The sequence below is a fragment of the Ailuropoda melanoleuca genome, chromosome 5 (assembly GCF_002007445.2).
Source record: "Ailuropoda melanoleuca isolate Jingjing chromosome 5, ASM200744v2, whole genome shotgun sequence".
NCBI classification, from domain to species: Eukaryota; Metazoa; Chordata; class Mammalia; order Carnivora; family Ursidae; genus Ailuropoda; species Ailuropoda melanoleuca.
In genome coordinates this window covers 128,241,943-128,265,699 of record NC_048222.1, presented here as the reverse complement: position 1 = coordinate 128,265,699, position 23,757 = coordinate 128,241,943, and the positions used below count along the sequence as shown (strand labels likewise).

The window sequence follows — 23,757 nt, the reverse complement described above, 5'->3', positions numbered from 1 at the left end:
ACAGCTAGACTGCTAGTGTTCCGCTCCTGGCTCTTCTGCTTACTAGCTGTATGACTTTGGGCAAGTTACTTAACCTCTGCCTATCTCAGTTTTGTCATCTGTAAGGTGGGACTAAGAATAATACCTAACTCATGTTTGGAGGATTAATCTACAGACTTAGAATAGTGTCAGACATAGAGTACATTTCACGTGCAGGTGTTGTTTCTCATTGTCGTCGTCATCATCATCATCATCCTGGAACAGCCTCTCCATTGCTTCTTAACCATAGTATGGGGATGTTATAATAGGTGGAAAAGGATTTGGTTCTCTGAAATACAGAGGTAGACCAATACACTTTGATATGTGCTGCCTGTTACTTAGGAGTGAGCTCTCTAAAGATGCATGCACACACCATAGGGTGAGGGAAGAAAATATTAGTAACTTGTATTCATGATTATTTTATGTAGCATTCTTTCTTTATTTATTCTTTAGAGAGAAAGAAAACGCAAGGGAGCACACAAGTGGGGGGATAAGGGGCAGGGCAGGGGCAGAGGGAGAGGGAGAGAATCTTAAGCCAGACTCCACACTGAGCATAAGCCCAAGGCAGGGCTCAGTCTCACAACCTGAGATCATGACCTGAGCCAAAATCAAGAGTCAAATGCTTAACCAACAGAGCCACCCGGGCACCCCTGTAGCATTCTTTTTAAAAAATGTGTGTGTGTGTATGTTATAATATATACAATATATTAATATAGGGACATATATATATATACTTTTTGAATAAATATAGAACTATTGGAGGTAAGTGCTCAAATTAATTTTAATAATATGAATGAGTGATCACAAAAGTTTGGAGACAACAGTCCTAGGAGACAGCATCTTCCAAAGATGATGTTAACTTGACAACTTTCAGGCTCAATTGTCTGCTCGACTAGATGGAGATGAACGTTTACAAAAGAAGCAAGTTAGACTTCATGCCTCCAGAGTGTTTGGAAAGACCACAGCCAATGAGTTCTTTGCTAAAGATAGGGTAAACATGGCGTGGAATCCAGGTTATTCTGGGTGTGTCAGCTACTCGATGGGACTGAATAATGAGATGTCTGAGCAGTGTCAGGTCAGTCACTACTTACATTTGGACTTGGCCATGTGAGAAAACGCTGTTGTTCTCAATGGCCAGGAACCATAAAAACACAGTCTCAGGGGATAACCAAATTCTTTTTTTGCTTATATTTAATAGAAATAAAACAGACTTTTCTGGCACAGTAAAAAAAAATTTATTATGAATATTGTTACCTTTACAGAAATGGAAAAGTTATTATTAATTTTTTACCTACTTTGTTTAGAAAATACCAGAAATAAAGAAAAACCAAAGATTTTTTTCTTAAATGGCTTCATTTTAAACCAGGACACCATCATTTGGAAATAACTCATAATGGGCTTTTTTTCTCACCATTAGAAGTTCTCATAATGAGCTGATATGAGCCAGATCTTAGGGCACAGAAACTTAGGGTAAATGACTGCCCTTATTCTCTTTTTGGAGAGTGGATTCTTTTGGGAATCTGATAGATATACTCTCCTGAAAAAATATGCCAGGCAAAATTTGGCCTACAGTTTCAAGGGTTTACAAGTACGCCTTTCCCTAAGCCTGTCCAAGAACCTTTAGGTAATTGAAATCCTCTGGACAATGAAAAGAATTTAGCTACATTTGTGTTCCAACCTAGGAGCCACTGTGTAATCACTACAGTATGTGACCAGCTTTCTGGAAACCCTTCATTATCCAGGTTTGATTTCAGAAAGTCATTGACATAATTCTTAGTTATGTCTTATTTTTATACTTTGAAATAATGCTCAAATTATGGTATGTGCATTATCTGCTTATTATGTGATGTCTGCTTACTATGTGTTGATTATCTAAATTTTTTAGAAAGCCATATCAGATATAATCTGAATTTTGCAAAAGCAATATCATCTTAATTTGATCAGGGAATTAGAGACTGACAAATCTAATTAACAAAGAACTTCTCATAGCAAGCTTATGAGGTAGGCAAGGCAGGTAGAGAATGAGCCCCATTTTATAGATGAGAAACCTGAGGCTTAAGAGCAATTAGAATGATTTGATTCATTTCTGGGGTGGGACCAGGGGGCTGTTCAAATATACCTGTGAGGCTTTTTGAAAGCAACCTCTGTAAGCCATAGATCTCAAAATTGGGTCCAAAGACTCCCTGCATCAGAGCCAGCTGGCATACTTAATAAACATGCAGAGTTCCGATCTCTCCTTCCAGAAGTTGTAAGTCCAAATGGAGTGTAAACAGGTCATGGGACTCTCCTAGATTAACAAATAAATTAGATGATTCCTGTGCACACTGAGGTTTGAGAAAGCCTGAGCAGTAGTTTGACTTTGAGGGCACATGAGAGTCACTTGAGGAGCTTTGGAAAAATAATTTCCCTGGACTTGGGCTGATTCAATAAAAATCTCTGGAGAAAGAACCCCAAGGAAACCTACTTTTCAGAGGTTCATCAGGTGATTGTGATGCACAATGAGGATTAAGAATTACCACTGTAAGGGCCCCTGGGTGGCTCGGTAGGTTAAGCAGCTGCCTTCAGCTCCAGTCATGATTCCGGGGTCCTGGGATTGAGCCCTATATGGGGCTCCCTGCTCATCTGGGAGCCTACTTCTCCCTCTCCTTCTGCCTGCCACTCCCCCTGCTTATGTGCTCTCTCTCTGTCTCTCAAATAAATAAAATCTTTAAAAAAGGAAGAAAGAAAGAAAGAAAGAAAGAAAGAAAGAAAGAAAAGAAAGAAAAAGAAAAGAAAAGAAAAAGAAAAGAAAGGAAAAGAAAAGAAAAGAAAAGAAAAGAAAAGAAAAGAAAAGAAAGAAAGAAGAAGGAAGGAAGGGAGAGAGGGGAAGGGAGAAAGAAAGGAAAGGAAAGGAAAGGAAAGGAAAGGAAAGGAAAGGAAAGGAAAGAAAGGAAAGGAAAGGAAAGGAAGAAAGAAAGAAAGAGGAAAGGAGGGAGGGGAGAGAAGAGAAGAGAAGAGAAGAGAAGAGAAGAGAAGAGAAGAGAAGAGAAGAGAAGNGGAAAGGAAAGGAAAGGAAAGGAAAGGAAAGGAAAGGAAAGGAAAGGAAAGGAAGAAAGAAAGAAAGAAAGAGGAAAGGAGGGAGGGAAGAGAGAGAAGAGAAGAGAAGAGAAGAGAAGAGAAGAGAAGAGAAGAGAAGAGAAAACTACTATAAGGGACTTTTGGAAACTTTTTCTGTAAAGAACCAGATAGTAAATATGTTAGGCTTTGCAGCCTACATTAGTTTTCAGTTATCAGCCTATATCATTTATCAGTTGCAACTACTCAGGTTTGCTGTCCTAGAGTGAAAACAGCCATAGATAATCCTTAAATGACTGAACATGGCTGGGTTCCAATGCAATTTTATATATAATAACAGGAGATGGGATAGATTTGGCCCATGGGGTGTATTTACCAAACTATATGGTCCCACCCCACATGCTTCACACAGCCAGAATTGAACTGTGTTCTAAATCTCACATGCTTCTGGTTATTGCATATGAGTGTTGAAAACTACTGTATTAAAATTCAATTAGTAAGTAATAGAGCCAGAATTTTGAACTATGAAGGAGTTAAAAAAATTATTAAAAAAGAAAAGCCTATAGTATGTATTATCAAAGATAAGATAAAAAAGAAAAGGTATGCTAGACTAGGAAGAACAAAGTGCACTGAACAGCCAAACCCAATGCAGTACGGATGGTCACAGAGCTCAAAAGTGGACCAGCACCAGCCTGAGAGGTTTTATTCCAAAAAGGAGGGGCAAAGAAAAGGGGTAAAACAGCCCTGCACTCTTACTTGTTGGGATTGATAAGAAATACCTTCCTAAGGGCGTCTGGGTGGCTCAGTTGAGTGTCTGGCTCTTGGTTTCTGCTCAGGTCATGATCTCATGGGTCGTGAGATCAGCCATGTGGGCTCCGCCTCAACGGGGAGTCGGCTCCAGATTCTCTCCCTCTGCCTCTCCCCCCACGTACCCACGCATGTGCACTCTCTCAGCTAAATAAACCTTTAAAAGAAAAGAAAGAACTTCCTATACTTTGGTATTTTGTACCCTAAAAATTGGGGTGTTGGCAGGAGGGGAAAAAAGCAATGATCAGTCCATTTGGGGAGGGAGGCAGGGAAACACCGGTGTTTAGCTTAGTGACTGTAGAAAAACTGTGAACCCTACATGTGTGGGCAAGGAGGCGGCTGTCCAGCTCTGCAGTGCCGCTCTACAGTTGGTCCCATGGGTCCTGTGGTGCCCCTTCAAGTCACACTGCACAAATCTGTCTTGCTACCTCTCTATCCTTAACAGTTTCCTTTAGACCAAATGTTTAATCGTGAGAGAGGTGGAAAGCTTTGAATCAACCAGAAAAGTTTCACTTACATGTAACATATCATCCATTGTACATAGTATACATCAGAAGATTTCTATTTTAAGTTTTTAAAAATGATTTGTATGTAATGAGTTAAAAAACCCAACTACCCAGACAATTCATATTCTCAGCAATGTACTTTTGGTGCCGCCTGGTATCTCCCACGTTTCTTGTCTGCGTGCTTGTACATCTGGTAGGTAGGTGTCTGCAGGTAGATCGCTTTACAGTTTGATGAACTGATTTTTTTTTTGATTTGGAAAAATGTATGTCCCTTGAATACCTTATAGTCCAATGAGGGCATTAGAACATGTAAACAAATCTTGTACTGTAATATGTGCAACAGACATGTGAACGGTGTGCAGAAGTATTATAGAGAAGAAAATATTCCTGTGTGTGTGGAAAAGTGATTTGAAGAAAGAACTAGAGTTTTCCTGGAGTACATGGCATAGGGGTGGGTGGGACTGCTCAGACAGAGAGATCAACACGTACAAAGGCATGAGAGGATGTGCTATTTTCAGAGAACTATAAGGAGTTCCATATTAGTAGAAAGTAAAAGGCAGAGAGGAGCCAAATAATGGGAAATGATACTGGAGAAATAAGCAGGGGACAGGTGATTTTTCCCCATCGCCACCACCTCTCCCTTCACCCCTGTTTAGAGCCTATGGGTTTGTTGATATTTAAATACCATAAAACTCAAAGTATGTGTGTAAGAAGTCCACCTCCCCATCCTTCTACCCTATGGAGAACTTTTGAAAGATGGAATTTTATAGAGATATTCAAAAGATTAATTGCACTGTCTTCAGTTTTCCTCTGTAGTTTATCAAAAAGCAGTTACTTTTTATAAAAGGAAAAATTAGGATTAGTTCTAGATAAATACTGTTTTGGCTTTGTAAAAGGGCCTTTTAAATAGAAGTGGATGAAAACATTCTAGTAAAAGAGCTTAAGAGTGTGTGTGTATGCGCTGTTCTGCTGTCCTTACTCTTCTGTGCCCATCGAGTGCTGCCGTACACCGTGGTACATTCTGCCCAGCTGCTGTCAGATGCATCAAGTCTTTTCTTGCACGGTGTGACGGGTTTTTACAAAACTGAGCAAGCCCAACATTCGACAGATAGCCTACAGACCAATGACTTATTTGTTTTAATACAAACACATGCTCAGATGTTGTCAAACAGAAATCCTTTTTAAAAGAATGATTTTTCAAAGAACAAAGAACGTTGTAACCCTAGTACCTAATCCTGCGCCTGGCACGTAAGTAGATGCTCGGCGTATGTTCGTGGGATTGAACTGCTCTGCGAAGTCTCAGACTGAGCACTAAAAACGCCCTTAACTCTAGGAGTAACCAGATATTGTAAGTAGCTGTAATATGAATTGAAATGTTGTTTAAAAGTCATTTCCAGCAGTTGAAAAACTGCTTATAAGATCCAGATTTAATTTGGCAAGTGTTGTTCTCTTTGCAGAACACAAATACAAATCTATCAAAAAAAAAAAAAAAATTCCTGCTTTATCTTTATCTTCCTTTGCAAAATGGAGAGGCATTGTCAAAGGGGGAAATGTCTAATAATAATAAGTTGAAAACTTCGGGCAGTTCTACTTCAAAGATATCTCTTAAATCGTCCTTTACAGGTTCACTGCCTCTGTTATTATTCATGTTCTAATTTAAGACCTCAAGATTGTATTAGCTTCCTAACTGGAAGTTGCACTTCATTCCTGTGCCCCCTCCTCACTGCTGCCAGAATCGTTTACTTTCTTAAACAAAAATTGAGCCTATCCTTCACTTGATTAAAAACCTTCCACAGTTTCCTATGGGCTATAAGATTAAGACCACAGTCCTTGACATTACCCACTATATGTAGATAATCATAAGCCTGGAGTTGTTTTTTGTTTGTTTTTACTTCATCTACCTTCATATCCCCATGTTTTCAGGAACCCTCTGCCAGTGCTTCTTAAACTTTCTCGTGACATGTCACGTATGGATTAATACCAGCTAAAGTCACTGACTGCCTAGAGCACCTGGCTTCCCTGGGCTGCTAGCCCTCCTGAGAGCTAAAGGAAGCAGTATCTTAAGCACAACCGTAATCTGTTCCCTGTGTAGCAGTTGGGCAGGGTTGTCTCACCTTGTGACCACAGTAAACCTTTTTCCCTCACAGCAATGGGTTTTACATTGCTGTACCTTTAGTTGTTTGTGCAGACTATTTGCTCCGCCTTTTCCTACCCTTCTCAACCCAGTAAATTTCCCCAGCTTGTCATTTAAGGTCCAGCTTACTTAGATCAGGGAAGTGTTTCTAGATTTTTTAAAGGAAGTTTAAAGTGCCTCATTTCCAAAGTCTTAAGTCAGCAAATTTTAACTCTTGAAAATTCTCACTTTCCATTTTCTGAGCCAGATGTGATCATTTAATTGTAAGTTTAGACAGTTACCTACTGTACCAATAATGATTTTATGTTTTTAAAAATTCAAATAAAAAGTCTCACTTCCTTGGCTTTTGTAAACCACTTCTCTCCCCCATAGATTATATTCCCCATGCTATCAAATATACCCATCTCAAAGGATGATGAGCATAGTATAAATATGTATCATTACTACTTACTCAGTTATACTATAAAATTAAAAGATGTCAAGTTATTTCTTATAAAAAGATTTACTAAGCTAAAAGCTATAAAAGGAGAATTCTAAAAATTGGGTTCCTTGGTTCAACAGAGCCTATTGCTTATTTTAACTGTCATTGATCTTGATCTCTCACATATTCCTCTCAACTATTTCTGTCTTTCTAAAAATGTTTTATAGGGGCGCCTGGGTGACTCAGTCGGTTAAGCATCTGCCTTCACTTCAGTCAGGTCATGATCCCAGGGTCCTGGGATAGAGTCCCGAGATGGGCGTCTGGTCCCACGGGGAATCTGCTTCTCCCTCTGCCCCTCCCCCTGCACACTCTCTCTCTCCCTCTCTTTCTCCCTCTCTCTCTCTAAAAATAAATAAATCTTTTTTAAAAATAAAAATAAAATAAAAATAAAAATGTTCTATATATCCATTTGGTAAATATTACTGATTTTATCTCATTAAAATGATTGATTTTAGTATCACAGCGTTCATGAAGTTCCAATTTAATTCTCATCCTTTAATTTTTAATTAATGTGGCAATTATTCATGTATTTGGTCATCTTTTTTGCTACTATCTTAGCCTGTTGAGTAAAACTAGATGCACTGTTTTCCACTTTTAATATGTTAAGTTCTTAAAAGGGCCAAGTATTATGCCTCTTTGTATTGTTAATAGTGCTTTACACAAAAAAGTTACTCAATGGATGTTTTTTGTTACTTTCAAAATACCATATGGATAGTTAAGATTTTCTTATTCAAATTTTATATAAAATCCATTTCTGTTCCTTGATAACTGTTCAGCAGGTATTTCCCCAACTCAAGTACAATTTATATTTTTGTCTCATCGTCTCAAAGTTTAATTACCAAATAATATAATGAAGAGTGTTTCTTTCAAGGGCTTGAATGGGTTTTGCAAAATATTACTTATTTTATTGATCTCTAAATCTATTCTTCCTTCAGTCTAATTAAACTTTTGGATTACTGAATTGCATAAAAGTTATTATGAAATTGTATTCCTGAAACATTGAGAACGTCAAGCCTTAAAAGATAGTAGCTAAAATGGAATAAACCAGACAGAGAAAGACAAATACTGTATGGTGTCACTTACAGTGGAATCTTAAACACACACGCACACACAATTTCTAGAAACCAAAAGTAGAATGGTTGTTGCCAGGGGGTTATGGGGAAATGGGACAGTTTGGTCAAAGGGTACACTTTCAGTTATAAGATGAGTAAGTTCTGAGGATTTGATGTCCAGCATAGTGAGTATAGTTAATAATAAGGAGTCATATACTTGAAATTTGCTGAGAGTAGATCTTAAGTGTTCTCACTTACACAATCGAAGCATCCATGCCATGTGCCAAGCACTGTGCTGAGCACTTTATCTAGATTATATTATTCAATTCATAGAGCCATCTTCTGAGTAGAAACTAGGACTGTTAAGTATTTTGAAGTACCAACAGGGGGCTCCTGGGTGGCTCAGTCGTTAAGCGTCTGCCTTCAGCTCAGGGCCTGATCCCAGGGTTCTGGGATCGAGCCCCACATCACGCTCCTCCGCTGGGAGCCTGCTTCTTCCTCTCCCACTCCCCCTGCTTGTGTTCCCTCTCTCGCTGGCTGTCTCTATCTCTGTCAAATAAATAAATAAAATCTTTAAAAAAAATAAAGAAATAAAGTACCAACAGGTTTAAATGATCTGTCCAACAGCTAATAAATGGGGAAGCTAGAATTTTAACCTAGTGAGGCTGAATTCTTTTATCCTCACTTTTAACATTTATGCCAAATTACAAGTTATATGTACCTGGTAGAGTCATAGAAGGTTATAAGAAGACTTTTAAGCTGAGACTTGAACTTGTCAGATAGACAAGGAGATGACAATATTCTGAGCAGAGAGAGCAATATGTGTGAGCACAAGGAGGCAGAGAGCAGCATGGTGATTTTGGCTGTGAATGCTTAGATGCACTTACGTAGCTGCAGATAAGGTAGGAGAGTTACACAAAATCATAGAGAACTGAAGCCTATGCTTGAATTTGACTCTTTCTCTTAAGGTGCCATTAAATGGTTAGAAAATAGGTTACAGTATTTGCAGTATAAGAATGATCACTTTAGCAGTGATGTAGATCAGGAGAGGAAGAAGAAGGAAAGAATAAGGCTGCATGCAGAAAAACAACTAGCAAGGCAATTAGGATATTCTAGATGAGATTGTGTGGTCTTCATTATATTGAGTGCCCCGTATGTGCTGTTGCCGAGTTTGCAGTGTTGAATAAAAGAATATGATCCCTGCCATTATATACAGCCTACGGCCTGTTGGGAAAGACAGACAGTGAACAAACACACAAATATGTAGTAAAGAAGATGGAGGAGAAATGACCATTTCAAGAGAGAATTAAGAGGTAGCATTAACCATGACTATTGCCTGTCAGTCAAATTTAGAAGGAGAGGGAGGTGCCTAGAATAAGTTCAGAGTTTTTTTTCAATAAATCAGAGCTGTTACCGAGGATCCACCTCTCTTCCCGGTTTCTGGAACTATTTTCTCCATGAATCATGATACATTGATATGTTTTTATTAAAGTAAAATGTAAAGGCTCAGTGCTGCTTTTCTTTCCTAGAGGAAGGCACTCCCTACAGTCACATACACACCCTGCTGATCATTTGAAATGAATGGGAGCCATGGGACCTGATTTTTCAATGTGTCTATTTTAATACCCTGGTCTGAACAAGTGTTTCTATGCTAACTAAATTAGATTTGATCAGTTGATAGAATATGAAATAATAAGTGTCAAATTTCAGAATTTATAAAAAAGAAAAGGCAGCCCTGTAACTGTGGTAATAGAGTTGGATCATTAAGAATCCTTAATATGAAATACCAGAAATGCTTTTAAGTCCTTTTTGTAAAGGTCAGAAGAAGAAAAGGTAATGGTATTAGTGTAATTGGTGTAATCACTAAAATAATAATAACACATTTTCAGTAATGACCATGTAACATAAGCTGTGGGTGTTTCCTTGGGAAAGATACCATAATGGAGTCCTAGAATCAGGGTTGGAAGTCCCATATAAAAGGTCATCTAATAATTCATAGTCTTGCGTGCACAAGCAGATTTCAGGTGAACTTTATGGAATTATTTAACAAAATTATGTGGGGATGTTTCTTCACCTGTATGTTTTGAGAAGAATTCTTGTCAAATATGCATAGCCCTCTCTGATTGAAGAACCACCTTCTCACACATGAAGAAACTAGAGCGGAGATGTAGGGACTTGCCAATGTTTTGAATAAATTCTCTTGAAAAGGCAGTTTGCCTATGATATTTTTAAATAGAGTTTTAAGGTAGCAGCCACAATATCTATGACCTTGGGGCTAGAAGGGCTCAGAGTAGTATTAGGAAGTCTTGGCTTATTTTTTCATTGAGAGTTCTCATATGTTGATTTTAAAATAACAGAACATGCCATCATTCAGAATACATTCTTCCACCCTAATATCCCAGAACAGTATTTTTAAAGAAATTCTAGGAAGGGTGTTAACTTATTCAGGGTTCTGCAGGAAGGAAAGCTCTTTCCTACTATTTTTTAAGCTAACTTTCACTGACAAGATCAGACCAGAAAAAGAGCAGCTGGCTGTTGGCCCAGACAACGTTATAATCATTGAAGTGTACTCAACCTGCACTGCCCAGGGACAGTTACAACTTGGTAGGGGGTGGAGGGGGGGTGCAGATGCATGCTGAGTGTTGTTCCAGTGACTTAGATGACGTGTGTGCTGTATATCCTTTGCTGTGTTGTTCTTTCAACTATTAGAAAGGAAATTTTAAAATAGCCTAGAATACTATTTTTCCCATAAGGGTGAAAAGGATAACTTCAACTTTAAAAAAATAACCAAGCTATTCTCAGCTATTTCCCCAGCACCTAAAACAGGGCCTGCCTGGCCCACAGTAGATGTATAATAATTTTTTTTTGATGCAAGAATTATTTTAAGTTCTTTTTTTTTTACCTATATCATATTTCAGAAAAAAGAATTTTTTTTCATTTGTCCATCTATACTGTGTATCATTGTCCTGGTAGGATAGTAAAGTAAAAAGAGGACTGACTCGGGGCACCTGGGTGGCACAGCGGTTAAAGCGTCTGCCTTCGGCTCAGGGCGTGGTCCCGGCATTATGGGATCGAGCCCCATATCAGGCTCCTCTGCTACGAGCCTGCTTCTTCCTCTCCCACTCCCCCTGCTTGTGTTCCCTCCTCTCGCTGGCTGTCTTTATCTCTGTCGAATAAATAAATAAAATCTTTTAAAAAAAAAAAAGAGGACTGACTCAACCCAGCCTACGTTCTGCAATTTATTGTGTGTTCTTGGGCTTCATTTTCTTTTTCTTAATGGGAGTATGACAATAACTACTTCACAGGATTTGGAAAAATATTAAGTAAAATACAGTATCTGAAAAATCCTTTATATATTCTTAAGGGCCATGTAAACATTAACGTTATTTGCCTTAACTAACATTTTTAATAATTTGAAGACATACATTTACTGGAATCCATTCTAATTTACTGAATCCTGTATTTGTTTTAGGTAGGGGAGAAGTGATTCCCCATAACTGAAATGCAGTTTGAATACTTAATTATAAAGTACATTTCAAGGAAGCTGATGATGCATCATTTTTACCTAATGTATTATTGTTGGGTGTGGAAAATAGTCTAAAAATAATTAAAACAGTCTTTTTAAACAAAGGAAGTTATCTTTACTGTGCATTTCTTAATTGACTTTTTGCTTGCCAATTTATACATAACTTAAGAATTAATAGTTATCTGGTAGGCATTCACCATATTGTAGGTATTGAGACATATGCAGAAAGTACACACCAGCATTTTCCAAAGTGAAAAGGGAATATTAACTTTTGAAATGTTTTATGGTTAGAATTTGGGATAAAATTTGTATATAACTACTGTAGCCTTCTCTTGGAAATTTTTAATATCTATTAGTATGGGTTCCAAAAATTTTTGCATATGGAAGGAGACCTGTTTAATTTTGCTTCTACCCATTGTTTAACATTCCCAAATGTTATTTAACAAAAAAATCCCTTTCTGTATTTCATCTGTGTTAACATCTACAGGAGTGTTTTATGAAGCACTGGTATGAGATATAATGGAATTGATCCAATAAGTTTTAAGAATCTATTTAGAACTCTAAACATAAACATGATAAAGTAAATTGTTAAAAGAGAAAGAGTTGACTATAGCGTTAAAATGATTGTGATACCTGCCAATCTATCATCATGGCCAAATCATAAAATTGATCTGCTATTAAGTAAGTATTCCTTCTCTTATTGACCAATTCTTCTTTTCTTTTTTTTTTTATTGACCACTTCTGTGTGACTTTTTTCAACTGCTTAGTTGAAGAAGATAGTCTTTCCAGATAGAGACAATCTGAGAACATCTCCAATGCCCTTGAATATACTGATTGATTGATAAATACTGAGAATCTAACAAATATAAGTTACTACTTTTTAAATCAACTTTATTTATAATCTATGTACCATAATAAACTGCAACAATTTAAAGTGTACAATTAATGTAAGCATATATGTAAACCGGTGACACCACCTTTGCAATCAAGGTATGGAATATTTCAGTCAACCCCAAAAGATTACTTTTGCCCCCTTGGTAATCCATCTTTTCTTCTGCCCCAGGTTCCAAACTACCACTGGTCTGCTTTTTATAATTATAGAGTAGATTAGCTTTTGCTAGTATTTTAAATAAATGGAATTATGTAATATGTATTCTTTCATATCTGATTTCTTTAACTGAACGAAATGATTTGAGACCTCATGCATGTTGTGAAGTGTATCAGTAGTTCATTCGTTTTTTATTGCCAATTAGTGTTTGCCTATATGTATATACATACTTTGTTTCTCCATGCATGAATAGGTGGGCATTTCAGTTGTTTACAGTTTGAGGCTATTGTGAATAAAACCTCTATGAACATCCATGTGCACGTCTGGATAATCATGTTTTTGTTCCTCTTGGGTAAATACCTAAGAATAGAGTAGCTAGGCTGTTATGATGGGAAATGTTTAACTTTTTAAGAAACTGACAGTTTTCCAAAGTGGTTGTTGTATTTTATATTCCCATTAACAGTGTATGAGTTCTTATTGCTCTGTATCCTTTTTCAGTCTTTGGTATTGTCAGTGTCTTTAATTTTAGTCATTTTTGCAAGAATGTAATGATGTCATTACATTGTGGTTTAAGTTCACTTTGATCTGATAACTAGTGATGTTGAGCATCTTTTCATTTACTTACTTCCCAACCATGTAGTTTCCTTTATGAAGTTCTGTTCACATTTTTTGCCCATTTTCTGTTGGTTGTGTTCTTATTTGTTTTTAAGGGTTCTTTGTATATTTTGGATCCAAAATCTTTTTGTCAGATGTGTCTATTGACCTTTTATCCCAGTCTGTAGCTTGCGTTTTTATTTTCTTGAAGTCTTTTGAAGAGAAAAAAAATTAATTTTTTAAAGACCAGTTTGTTAATTTTTTATTCTTCTAGAAGTTTATAGTTTTAGCTCATACATTGAGGTTTATGATCCATGTAAGGTTAATTTTTGAAATATCAAGTAAGGATCAATGTTCATTTTTAAAATATTAGTATCTAGGGGTGCCTGGGTGGCATGTTGGCTAAGGATTCAACTCTTGGTTTCAGCTTAGGTCATGATCTCAGGGTCATGAGATCGAGCACCAGCTGAGCTCCATGCTCAGCACAGAGTCTCCTCAAGACTCTTTCCCTCTGTCCCTCCCCTCCTCGTGTGCTCTCTCTCTCTCTAAAATAAAATAATACAGGACACCTGGGTGGTTCAGTCAGTTAAGCACCTGCCTTCAGCTCAGGTCATGATTCTGGGGTCCTGGGATCGAATCCCACAAGAGGCTTCTTGCTCAGGAAGAAGCCTGCTTCTCCCTCTGCCAGCCACTCCCCCTGCTTGTGCATACTCTTAAATAAAATCTTTAAAAAATAAATTTAAAAATAGTAAATCTTTTTTGTAAATAGATAAATATGAGTGTCTAGTTGCAGCATAATTTTTTTTAATGCTTTCCTTTCCTAGATGAGTGCCTTCAAAATAAAAACCATTATGGACTCCATTATCTGTTCTGTTGATCTATATTTATATCCTCTGGACCTTATCACACTGGGTTTTTTAGCATTATAAGTTGTGAAATCAGGTAGTGTAAGTCCTTCAACTTTTTTTCTTTTTTGACTTGCTTTCACTTTTCTCATTTGCATTTCCGTATAAATTTTATAATGTCAGGTTTTTTTAAAAAGGTCTTGTGAAATTTTATTGGAATTGCATTGAGTCTATAGATAAATTTGAAAAGAATTAATATCTTAATATTGAGTCTTCTAATTCATGAACATGGTGTATCTCTCTTTATGTAGGTCTTTAATTTTTCTCAGTAGTGTTCTAGCTTCCAGTGAAGTGTTCATTAATTTTATTCCTGTCTTTTATGTTTTATGCTTTTTATGTATTCTCATAAAGTGGATTTTTAAAACTTTATTTTCTGTTCACTTACTGCTTAATATATAAAATACAATTTTTATAATAAACTTGTATTCTGTAATCTTGCTAGTAGTTTTGTAGATTAGTATTTCTGCATAACCAATCATGTCATCTGCAAATGAGGATAGTTTTACCTTTTCCTCTTCCAAGTTCTTTGTTTCCTCCACCCCCTCCGTTTTTATCTTTTGTCTTTTCCCTTTTGCCTTTGCATAAAAACTAGTACCTCTATTACATTTTCCAGTAGAAGTGGTGAGTTTTTACCTTATTCTTGATAGAAAGCTTTCAATATTTCAACATTAATTATGATATTAGCTGTTGGTTTTTCTAGATACCACCTCTCATATTGAAGTTCTCTTCTATTACTAATTTGCTGAAGGTTTTTTTTAACATGAGTGGATCTTGAATTCTGTCAGAAGTTTTTTTGCACATATTGAAATGATTGTGTGAATTTCCTTCTTTATTCTGTTAATAATTAATGGTGAATTATACCAATTGGATTTGGTTAAGATGATTTATTCATTTTACACATTGTGAGATTCTATTTACTAATATGTTTTAAGTATTTTTGCGTCTCTGTTCATGAGGGTCATTAGCCTGTAATTTTCATTTTTAATGATATCTTTGTTAGGTTTTGGAGTTAGTATTATGTTGGTCTTGTAAAACAACTTGAGAAGTGTTCCCTTCTCTTTATTCTGAAATGGTTGTACAATCTCGATGTTATTTCTTCTTTGATAGAATTCAGAAGTGAAACCATCTAGACCTAGGTGTAGAAGTCATAATAAATTAAATTTTTAATTCAGTTCCATTTTAAAAAATATAGGTTCATTCTGATTTTTTTTCCTTTTGTGTCCAATTTGATCGCTGAGTTTTTTTAAGAAACTTATTTTTTTTTCAAAGTTGTTAAATTTATTGTCATAAGGTTGTTCATAGTGTTTTCTCATTATTCTTTTTGCTATCTGTACGATCTGTAATGATAACTTCTCTTCCATTTGTGATGTTGGTGATTTGTTCTCTCTTTTATCCTTGTTCAATCTGGTTAGAATTCGATCAGTTTTTTAAAATCTTTCTAGATTTTGACTCAGGTCATAATCTCATGGGTCGTGAGATCAAGTCCAATGTTGAGCTCTTCATGGAGCGTGAAGTCTGCTTGGAAATTCTCTCTCTCTGCGTTTTCTCATGTGCATGATCTCTCTCTCTCTCCCTCTCTCTCTAATAAATAAATAAATCTTTTAAAAAAATCTTTCCAGAGAACTACCCTTGACTTTCGATTTTCTCTATTGTTTCCTATTTCATTGATTTCTGCTCTCATCTTTATTATTTCATTCCTTGTACTTTAACCTTAGGTCGTTAATTTTGGACTTAATTCCTACCATAAACATTTAAAGTTATAAATTTGTCTCTAGCACAGCTTTTAACTATATTCTACAAATCTCGATATGTTAGATTTGCATTATCATCCAACTTGAAACACTTTCTAATTTCCTTGTGATTTTTTCTTTGACCTGTGGTTTATTTAGAAGGGTGTTCTTTAATTTTCATGTGCTTGAGGTTTTCCTCTGTCTTATTGTTATTTATTTCTAATTTACTCCCTTATAGTCAGAGCACTACTTTGTATGATTTCAGTCCTTTTCAATTTGTTGAGTTTTGTTTAATGGCTCATCATAAGCTGTCTTAGTGATTACACCCAGTGGACTTAAAAAAAAATATGTATTCTGCAGTTGTTGGATATGGTGGTCCATAAGTAAATATCAATTAGATCACAATGATCGATAGTCTTGTTCAGATCCTCAGTCTTCCCTATCTTTACTGATTTGTTTTCTAGTTGTTCTATAATTGCTAAGAGAAGAGTTAAAATCTCATATTGTAATTGTGGAATTATATTTTTATCTCTTTAATCCTGTCAATTTTTGCTTTATATTATTTTGAGACTCCATTATTAGGAACATACATGTCAAGAACTATAAAGGTTCTGAGACTTTACCCTATTTGAAAGCTAACATGTTAACCTGCCGCAATTTCATGGGGGCTTAGCTAAAGACATGAGATTCTTGGGTTAGAGACAGAGGACAATTTATTACTCACAGTTTATTACTCACAAAATATCATGATTTGTGTGTGTGTGTGCACGTGTGTGTGTGTGCTGCTTCCCTGAGAACTAAATTCCACCGTGCAACCATATGAAGTCTTGATGTTTGTATTTTCTATAGTGTTTTTATGTGCTGTCTCAGCTACATTTTCAGGGTTTTTTGGTTTTTGTTTTTTTAATTAGAAGATGTTGATGTTAGAGTTCCTGTGTTCCTTATTTTATGTATTTATGTATTTACTTTTCTAGGTATTTCATTCACATATAGAAGTGTGCTGTGTTTCATTATAAGTGAATGTCTCTTAAATCTTCAAGAAATGCCATTTTTTTTATTATGTCAGCAACAAGAGTAGTTTTTTGGAGGTGGAAGCCATGTACAGTTTTGTAGTGTTTCATTTCCAGTGCTCTTCATTTCTTCCGGAAGATTCAATTTTCCATCTTAAGTCATTTCCCTTAAACCTGAAGAACGTCATTCTGCATTTTCTGTAGTGCCATTCCGCTAGAAACAAATTTTCTTGGTTTCTTTTATCTGAAAATGACTTATTTTTTCCCTCATTATTAAAGAATATTTTCACTGGTCCTAGAATTTTAGGATGACATTTTTATTCTTTCAGCACTTCAAAGATGTTGTTCTGCTGGTTTCTGCCCTTTGTTGTTTTGATTGAGAGTCATTGGTGATTCAAATTATTGTTCCCTGTATTCAGTCTGGCGGCTTTCAAGATTTTGTCTTTGGTTTTCAGCAGTTTGCTATGACGTGTCTGGGTGTGGTTTTCTTTATATTTATTTTATTTTAAATTCAGTGAGCTTCTTGATTGTGTAAATTTGTTTGTTTACCAATTTGGAGAAATTTTGGCTCATTCTTCTTCAATTATTTTTTCTGCTCCATCTTCTCTTTGCTTCTGGGACTGGAGTTACACAAATTAGACCTTTTGATGTCACCCCATGAGTGATCTTTTAAGGTAAATCTTACCAATTTGCCTTCTACTTAAAACCTTCTAGTGAGTTCTGTTTACAAGTAGAATACAGTCCGGACTCTACCATTTTTTTTTTTATGGCGTTATGATCCTCCTATGACTGTCTTTCAGACCTCATTTCCTACCTTTTTTCCCGTTAGTCACTCTACCACAGATTTTTTTTTTCTTTCCCTGGAACATATCAATCATTCTTGCTCTTTGTACTTGATACCTTGAATGCTCTTCTCCCAGATCTTTCTAAGGCTGACTCCTTTGGGTATCTGCATAAGTTATCTCCTCAGGGAGACTTTCTCTCACCACCCCAACTAAAAGTTGACCCAGTCCCTTAATACACACACACATTTTAGACCCATATCTGTTTTAATAACTTTATTGAGATAGAATTTACATAACAAATTTAACCCATTTAAAATACACAATTCAGTGGCTTCTAGTATATCCACAGACATATGTGACTATCACCACAGTCACTTTTACATATATCTATCTTATTCATGATGTTTTCTGGTACTAAGAACAATGTCTGGTATATAGTGCATGCTCGATAAAGTTTCCTGAATAGATGACTTCATTAGCTCTAAGATAATTTAGGCATTAGCCTCCAGTAAAATATGAGGGAAGTTCATTTGACTACTTTCAGCTCTAGAAGTATTCTTTTATCAGAGCTGTCCTATTTTGAGGACTCTCTAAAACAGCTTAACCCATATTTTAAGAGTTATTGCAGGAAGTTCCAAAAAAAGTCTTTTGATATAATGAATACAAGTCATATTACACATTTCCCTAAGAGAAAATAGCCATTTTATTGACCTGACAGTTGCTGAGAAGCAGAAAGCCTCTCAGAAGTATTGCTTTGCTATTTTCAAAAGTACTCTGAACATTGTTTATTTGTTTGAATCTTTGAAATAGATTATAGAATCACTAGTACTTGTTTTATGTACTAATTATGGGTAATAGTGGGTTATTCATGAGATTCTAGACATCCCCTTTCTTTGGTACCTTTCATGTGGAATGTCAGTTCTGAGCTTGGTTAATCTTCATTGTCTCACCTTCTTTATAGGCTTTGATGCGGCCTGGAAGAATTGACAGAATCATCTATGTGCCTTTACCAGATGCAGCAACGAGAAGGGAAATATTTAACCTGCAGTTTCACTCTATGCCAATTAGTAATGACGTGGATCTGGATGAACTCATCCTTCAAACAGACACATATTCGGGAGCAGAGGTAAGATAGCTCTGCTCAAAATACCTTGGTGGCAGGGTCATTAGCAAAAAGACTGGGGTCATTAGCAAAAAGACTGCTTGATACCAACTGTTTTAAATGACTGTATGTTAAGAAATCTTAAAACAGGGTGGGGCACCTGGGTGGCTCAGTCATTAGGTGTCGCCTTCAGCTCAGGGCATGAGCCCGGGGTCCTGGGATCGAGCCCCGCATCAGGCTCCCTGCTCCGCTGGGAGCCTGCTTCTTCCTCTCCCACTCCCCCTGCTTGTGTTCCCTCTCTTGCTGGCTGTCTCTCTCTCTGTGTCAAATAAATAAAATCTAAAAAAAAAAATCTTAAAACAGGAAATGCACTATATGACAGGTAATCACTGAATTAAATTACATTTTAATGGCCTCTATTATATCTCAGTTGTTTTTACCTGGCTTCTGTTACTTCTAAAAATGTGGTCTTCAGAGAATTAACATGGTATAGTGGGGAGAAATTGGGCTAGAAGTAGAAGTTTCTTCTTTGGGGTTTCTGATACATCAGCTCAAACCATTCACACGCTTCTCTGAACTTTGATTTCTTGACCTGTGAAATGGAAATGAAACACAACTTTACATACTGTTTTCTTATAGAGATCATAAAAATGAAATTAAGATATCATGCAAGTGCTCAGAAGTACAAGACTTGGCAGAGAGATTGTATTCTTACCATCTTTTATCATTTTGGAAAATTATGTCATTAATACTTATGTATTAACAAAAATTCTCTCGTAAAAACTGTAAAAGAGGGAGCCTGGGTGGCTCAGTTGGTTAAGCATCTGCCTTCGGCTCAGGTCATGATCCCAGAGTCCTGGCATCAAGTCCCGCATCAGGCTCCCTGCTCTGTGGGAGTCTGCTTCTCCCTCTGACCCTCCCCCCTGCTCATGCTGGCACTCTCTCTCTCTCTTTCTCTCTCTCTCACACATGCACATTCTTGCTCTTTCAAATAAATACAATTTAAAAATAAATAAATAAATAATAAAAACTGTAGAAGGGACAGCCTATAATCTACCCTTAGCTGTGCAAGTATACTCTCAATAAGAACGCAAAACCTCTGTGAAAATACGGAAGTTTTTAAGTATGGCAGGTAAACATTTTTTCCTCTCCTTAGCACCTTTTTGCTTAGGCCATTTTTATTTACAAAATAAAATTCCAATAAAATAATTGTGCATCTTTTCTACATGCATTTCTCGGAAAGGACAGACTGTGGTCCTCAACACAGAAATATCTTCGGAATACCACTGATAGGGATTTGTACTGGGAAATTAACATCTTTTAAAGTAAGAAATTATAAATTCTTTTTATTCTGAATTATCCAGCAGACAGACTCCACATTTTGTCCGCTTGCTATTATTTGTAACCTGTCCTCCATAAAAACCAGAGATTAATACATAATAGTTCGTTAGTGTACTCAGAGAGCATTGTAGGTAAATTTATATGTAGAATTGGACTGAGCGTATCATTCAGTCATAGCTAATAAGAACTAAAATAAATCCCAAATCTCCTCGTTGTTTTGTCTCAACTGTGAACTATGTATGTTTGATTTTCTCCCTGTAGGTTTTATTTTTCACTGGGAGGGGGAAAAAGTCATCTAGAAAGCACCTTGAGAAGCGGTTGAAGTACATGCATTTTTCAGTCCTATCTGAAAAAATAGTCCTTGTGAGCATCTTCTTGACATGACTGTCCATTAAGTTAAAATGAACGTATAGTGCTGTTAACTGACTGCTCCAGCATTTCTAGAATTCAGTTTTTATTGTGAGACCAAGGGCTGGCATCATGTATATGATATGTCAGTTTACAGGAAACAGCAAAGAGAAGAAACCATAAATCTTTCACTTGAGCTGAGTGAAGTGAAAGAGCAGTTAGCAAGGTATAAATGTGCCTTTCTCACTTTGAAGTCATTCAAGGCAGGAGCATAGAGGTGCAAAACAAAAATCAAAGCCAATGAAGTTCTGTCTGGCTGAAAGGAAAAAACTCATGTGGTGCCAGGAATTATTGTACCAGCTTGCTAGTTCTTATGTAGTACATGTCTTACTCAATCTATAATATAAGCACATTCATTTCTGATTAATTTTTATATCAGATCTTCTCAAAATAGTCACAAGGAAAAGTAACAGAAAATTCTGTCCCTTCTTGAATTACATTTTTGGGTCTCATAATGGTTGGGTGGGGAAGTATATCCCACCCTGGTCCTAATTATAATCCACATATTATTACAACTTCATAGAAATTTTATTCAGAGCTATTTCTTAGTAGTTCTGGAGTTTTCAATTTGGGCAAGACAGGTTTGTTCCATATTGTTTGGGGTTTTGTGGTTTTGTTTTTTGGTCTGATTATTTAGGCAGTTCACTCAGGTGCCCTATTGTTGCAAGAGAATGACTTTCTTAAAAGTCTTAAAATTAATAAATAGGAAATTTAAGACAGACAGCATTTAGCTTCAATTAAAATATAAGATCCTATCTTTCTCCCCACCTCTTTCCTTCAGAATGAAAATGGTGCAGCAATGTGGAAAGCCAAAATTGGTTTTTTCTTTTCTTTTAGCAGTAAGACAAATTTAAGCTGGAACCTCAGTCATCTGACTCCTGCAGATCCAGTGTTTTACCTCTGATGTGACTAATTTATTTCATTCTCAGTCTAAGGCCAGATCCTTTAGCACAGAACCTATTACATAGTACATATTTAACAAGCATTTAACAAACTGAAAAAGAAAAAAACATTTTTAAAATTATACTTAGGAAAAATAGACTTCCCTTTGTCATTATCTTAAGGAGAGCCCTCTAACTTTGTAGCAACACACCTTGCTACAGCCATAGCCACTTTTTCAAATCTAGAGAGCGTCTCAGTGGCCACTTTTGGTATAAAATGAAAATACTGATAAATTCATTGTCTTGCCAGGAGAGTATTATCATCAATATTACATAATTAACATATTATGTATTCTGTATTAATTTAAACTGTACAGTCCTAGCTATATGAACAAGAGTTTGACCAGGTGAGTCAGAGATGAGGAAATTGCTGACACTGGTGTCTGGCTTCTAGAAACATAAAATGTTTAACTGTAATGAGTATTCTTTTTATCTTTATTTTTAATTAAAAAGCTATAGAGAGGGGGACCTGACTAGCTCAGAGGTAGGTCATGTGACTCTTGATCTTGGGGTCATGAATTCAAGCTCCACTTTGGGCATAGAGCTTAAATAAATAAATAAATAGTAACAACCAAAAAAGCTGTGGAGAGCGATTGAAAATGATATGGGTACTTTTAAAGACTGAAATAGAGGAGTTACTTTTTAAAAATGTTTTCTTTCAACCTAGTGCTTTATTTTGTCCAGTCAACATTGTTTCTTAAAAGCTTACACAGGCCCAGTGTTTCAAATGGTCCCTTAGACCCCTCTGAATTACTCCATTTTCCCTCCCTGGAGAGGGTATACAGAGAACTGAAGCATTTCTTTAATTCTCAGGAGAGTCCCAAGGGGAAGTTTGTTGCCAGCTGGAAGGGGAATAGGGTCACTAGGGAGCAGCCTCCACGGAGAGGCAGAAGCAGGTAGCATCCTTCAGCCATCCCTGCGCCTGCCCTCCCCCAGTGGCTAGAACCTCATTGTCTTTGGCTTCTTGGCTGTAGCTCCCAGTTAATAGAAAAACATGTTGCCATTTAAAAGCAGATGGGAATTCAGTTCAGGAGGAAATAAGAAGTCTTTTTTGGTTATACCCATTGTTTTCTTTTGCTTTGATTTTTGTTTTTTAAGTTATTTGTAGCAGATTACATTTCATTTTTTCATTTGTCTTTTATCCAATTATCTTAGTTACTTTAGAAAAACTTTTATCTTACCCACCAACAGGAAATCAGCAGTCACAAATATGTGCACATGAAAGGCATAACCGGGCCTGTTACCCGTGTGCCATGTGCTTGGGAACAGAGGTGACGAGCAAGATATATAATTTCCTCTCTGTATAGGAATTTGCTGACGTAGGGTCACACCTAGTATCTGTAAAATTTGAGTTGAATGTTTTCTTGCATTTGGATGTTATCCTCCTGTTAGTGATTATCTCATTAAGTGAAATTGATAATATATGTCTAAGAGCCAGGTATCAGTTACATTTTTTATAAATAATATAGGCAATCATAGCACTTATTTCATACATCAAGATTTGAGGATTCAACTTCCCAGAGAGGCAGTAAAGGGAAAACAAAACAATTTTAATGTTGCATTTGAGTAGACTTTTAAAAGAATTGTAGTATTTTTCTTTCAGGGTGGTTTCAGGCAAGTTATTTAACCTCTTTGGACCTCAGTTTTCTCATTTTTAAATTATCTAAGTGACTGAAATTGTTTTGAGGGTTACATGAGGTAACAACAAATATAAGAGCACCAAGAAACAGTGCCTGACACATAAAGAGTGCTTCGTAAATGTTACATCCCTTTATTCTTTCTTCCTCTTGTCTGTGCAGTGTTTATATTTACCACTGAAGTATCAGATGATGTTGCTATAAGATGGTGATGTTTTGCATTGCCTCAATAACCAGATAATGTATCTGAAAGCTAAATTATAAATGAGTTGCTTCTTGTTCTTTTCTAAAGAATATAACATCTGCTTAATATGGTGATTTTTTAGGGTAATCTGATGAACCTAGTGCTAGAAGTTCTTCTTAAAGCAATATGTTAAATACATTCCACACTAAGATTTTAAAAAGCTTTAACTTCATGTAAATTTAGTCTGTTTATTCTTGTTTTACTTAAATCCTGTGTCTTGCCCTGGATTTTGTTTTGTAGTCTCTGCCCTTCTGGGTCTAATGCTCAAGGTCTTAATGGCAGCTTGACATTAAAAAATTACCTTCCAATGTGCCCCATTAATTTAAGAAGGTTCTGGTCACCATGCTTGAGCTAATAAAGAGACAACCTTAAATTAATTTTCTATCTTGCCGATTAATATTCCTTCTGACTTTTTCTCTCTTTTCTCCAACACA

At 36.3% G+C, this 23,757-nt stretch overlaps 1 protein-coding gene across 1 annotated transcript in view; it reads left to right on the top strand.

Moving 5' to 3' along the window:
• The window catches only part of SPATA5 (spermatogenesis associated 5), a 341,316-nt gene that overhangs the window by 260,958 nt on the left and 56,601 nt on the right, over positions 1–23,757 (top strand). Inside the window, exon 15 of the mRNA XM_034661740.1 lies at positions 18,612–18,776. Coding sequence (XP_034517631.1) covers positions 18,612–18,776 — 165 coding nt within the window. The remainder of the gene's footprint in view (positions 1–18,611; positions 18,777–23,757) is intronic.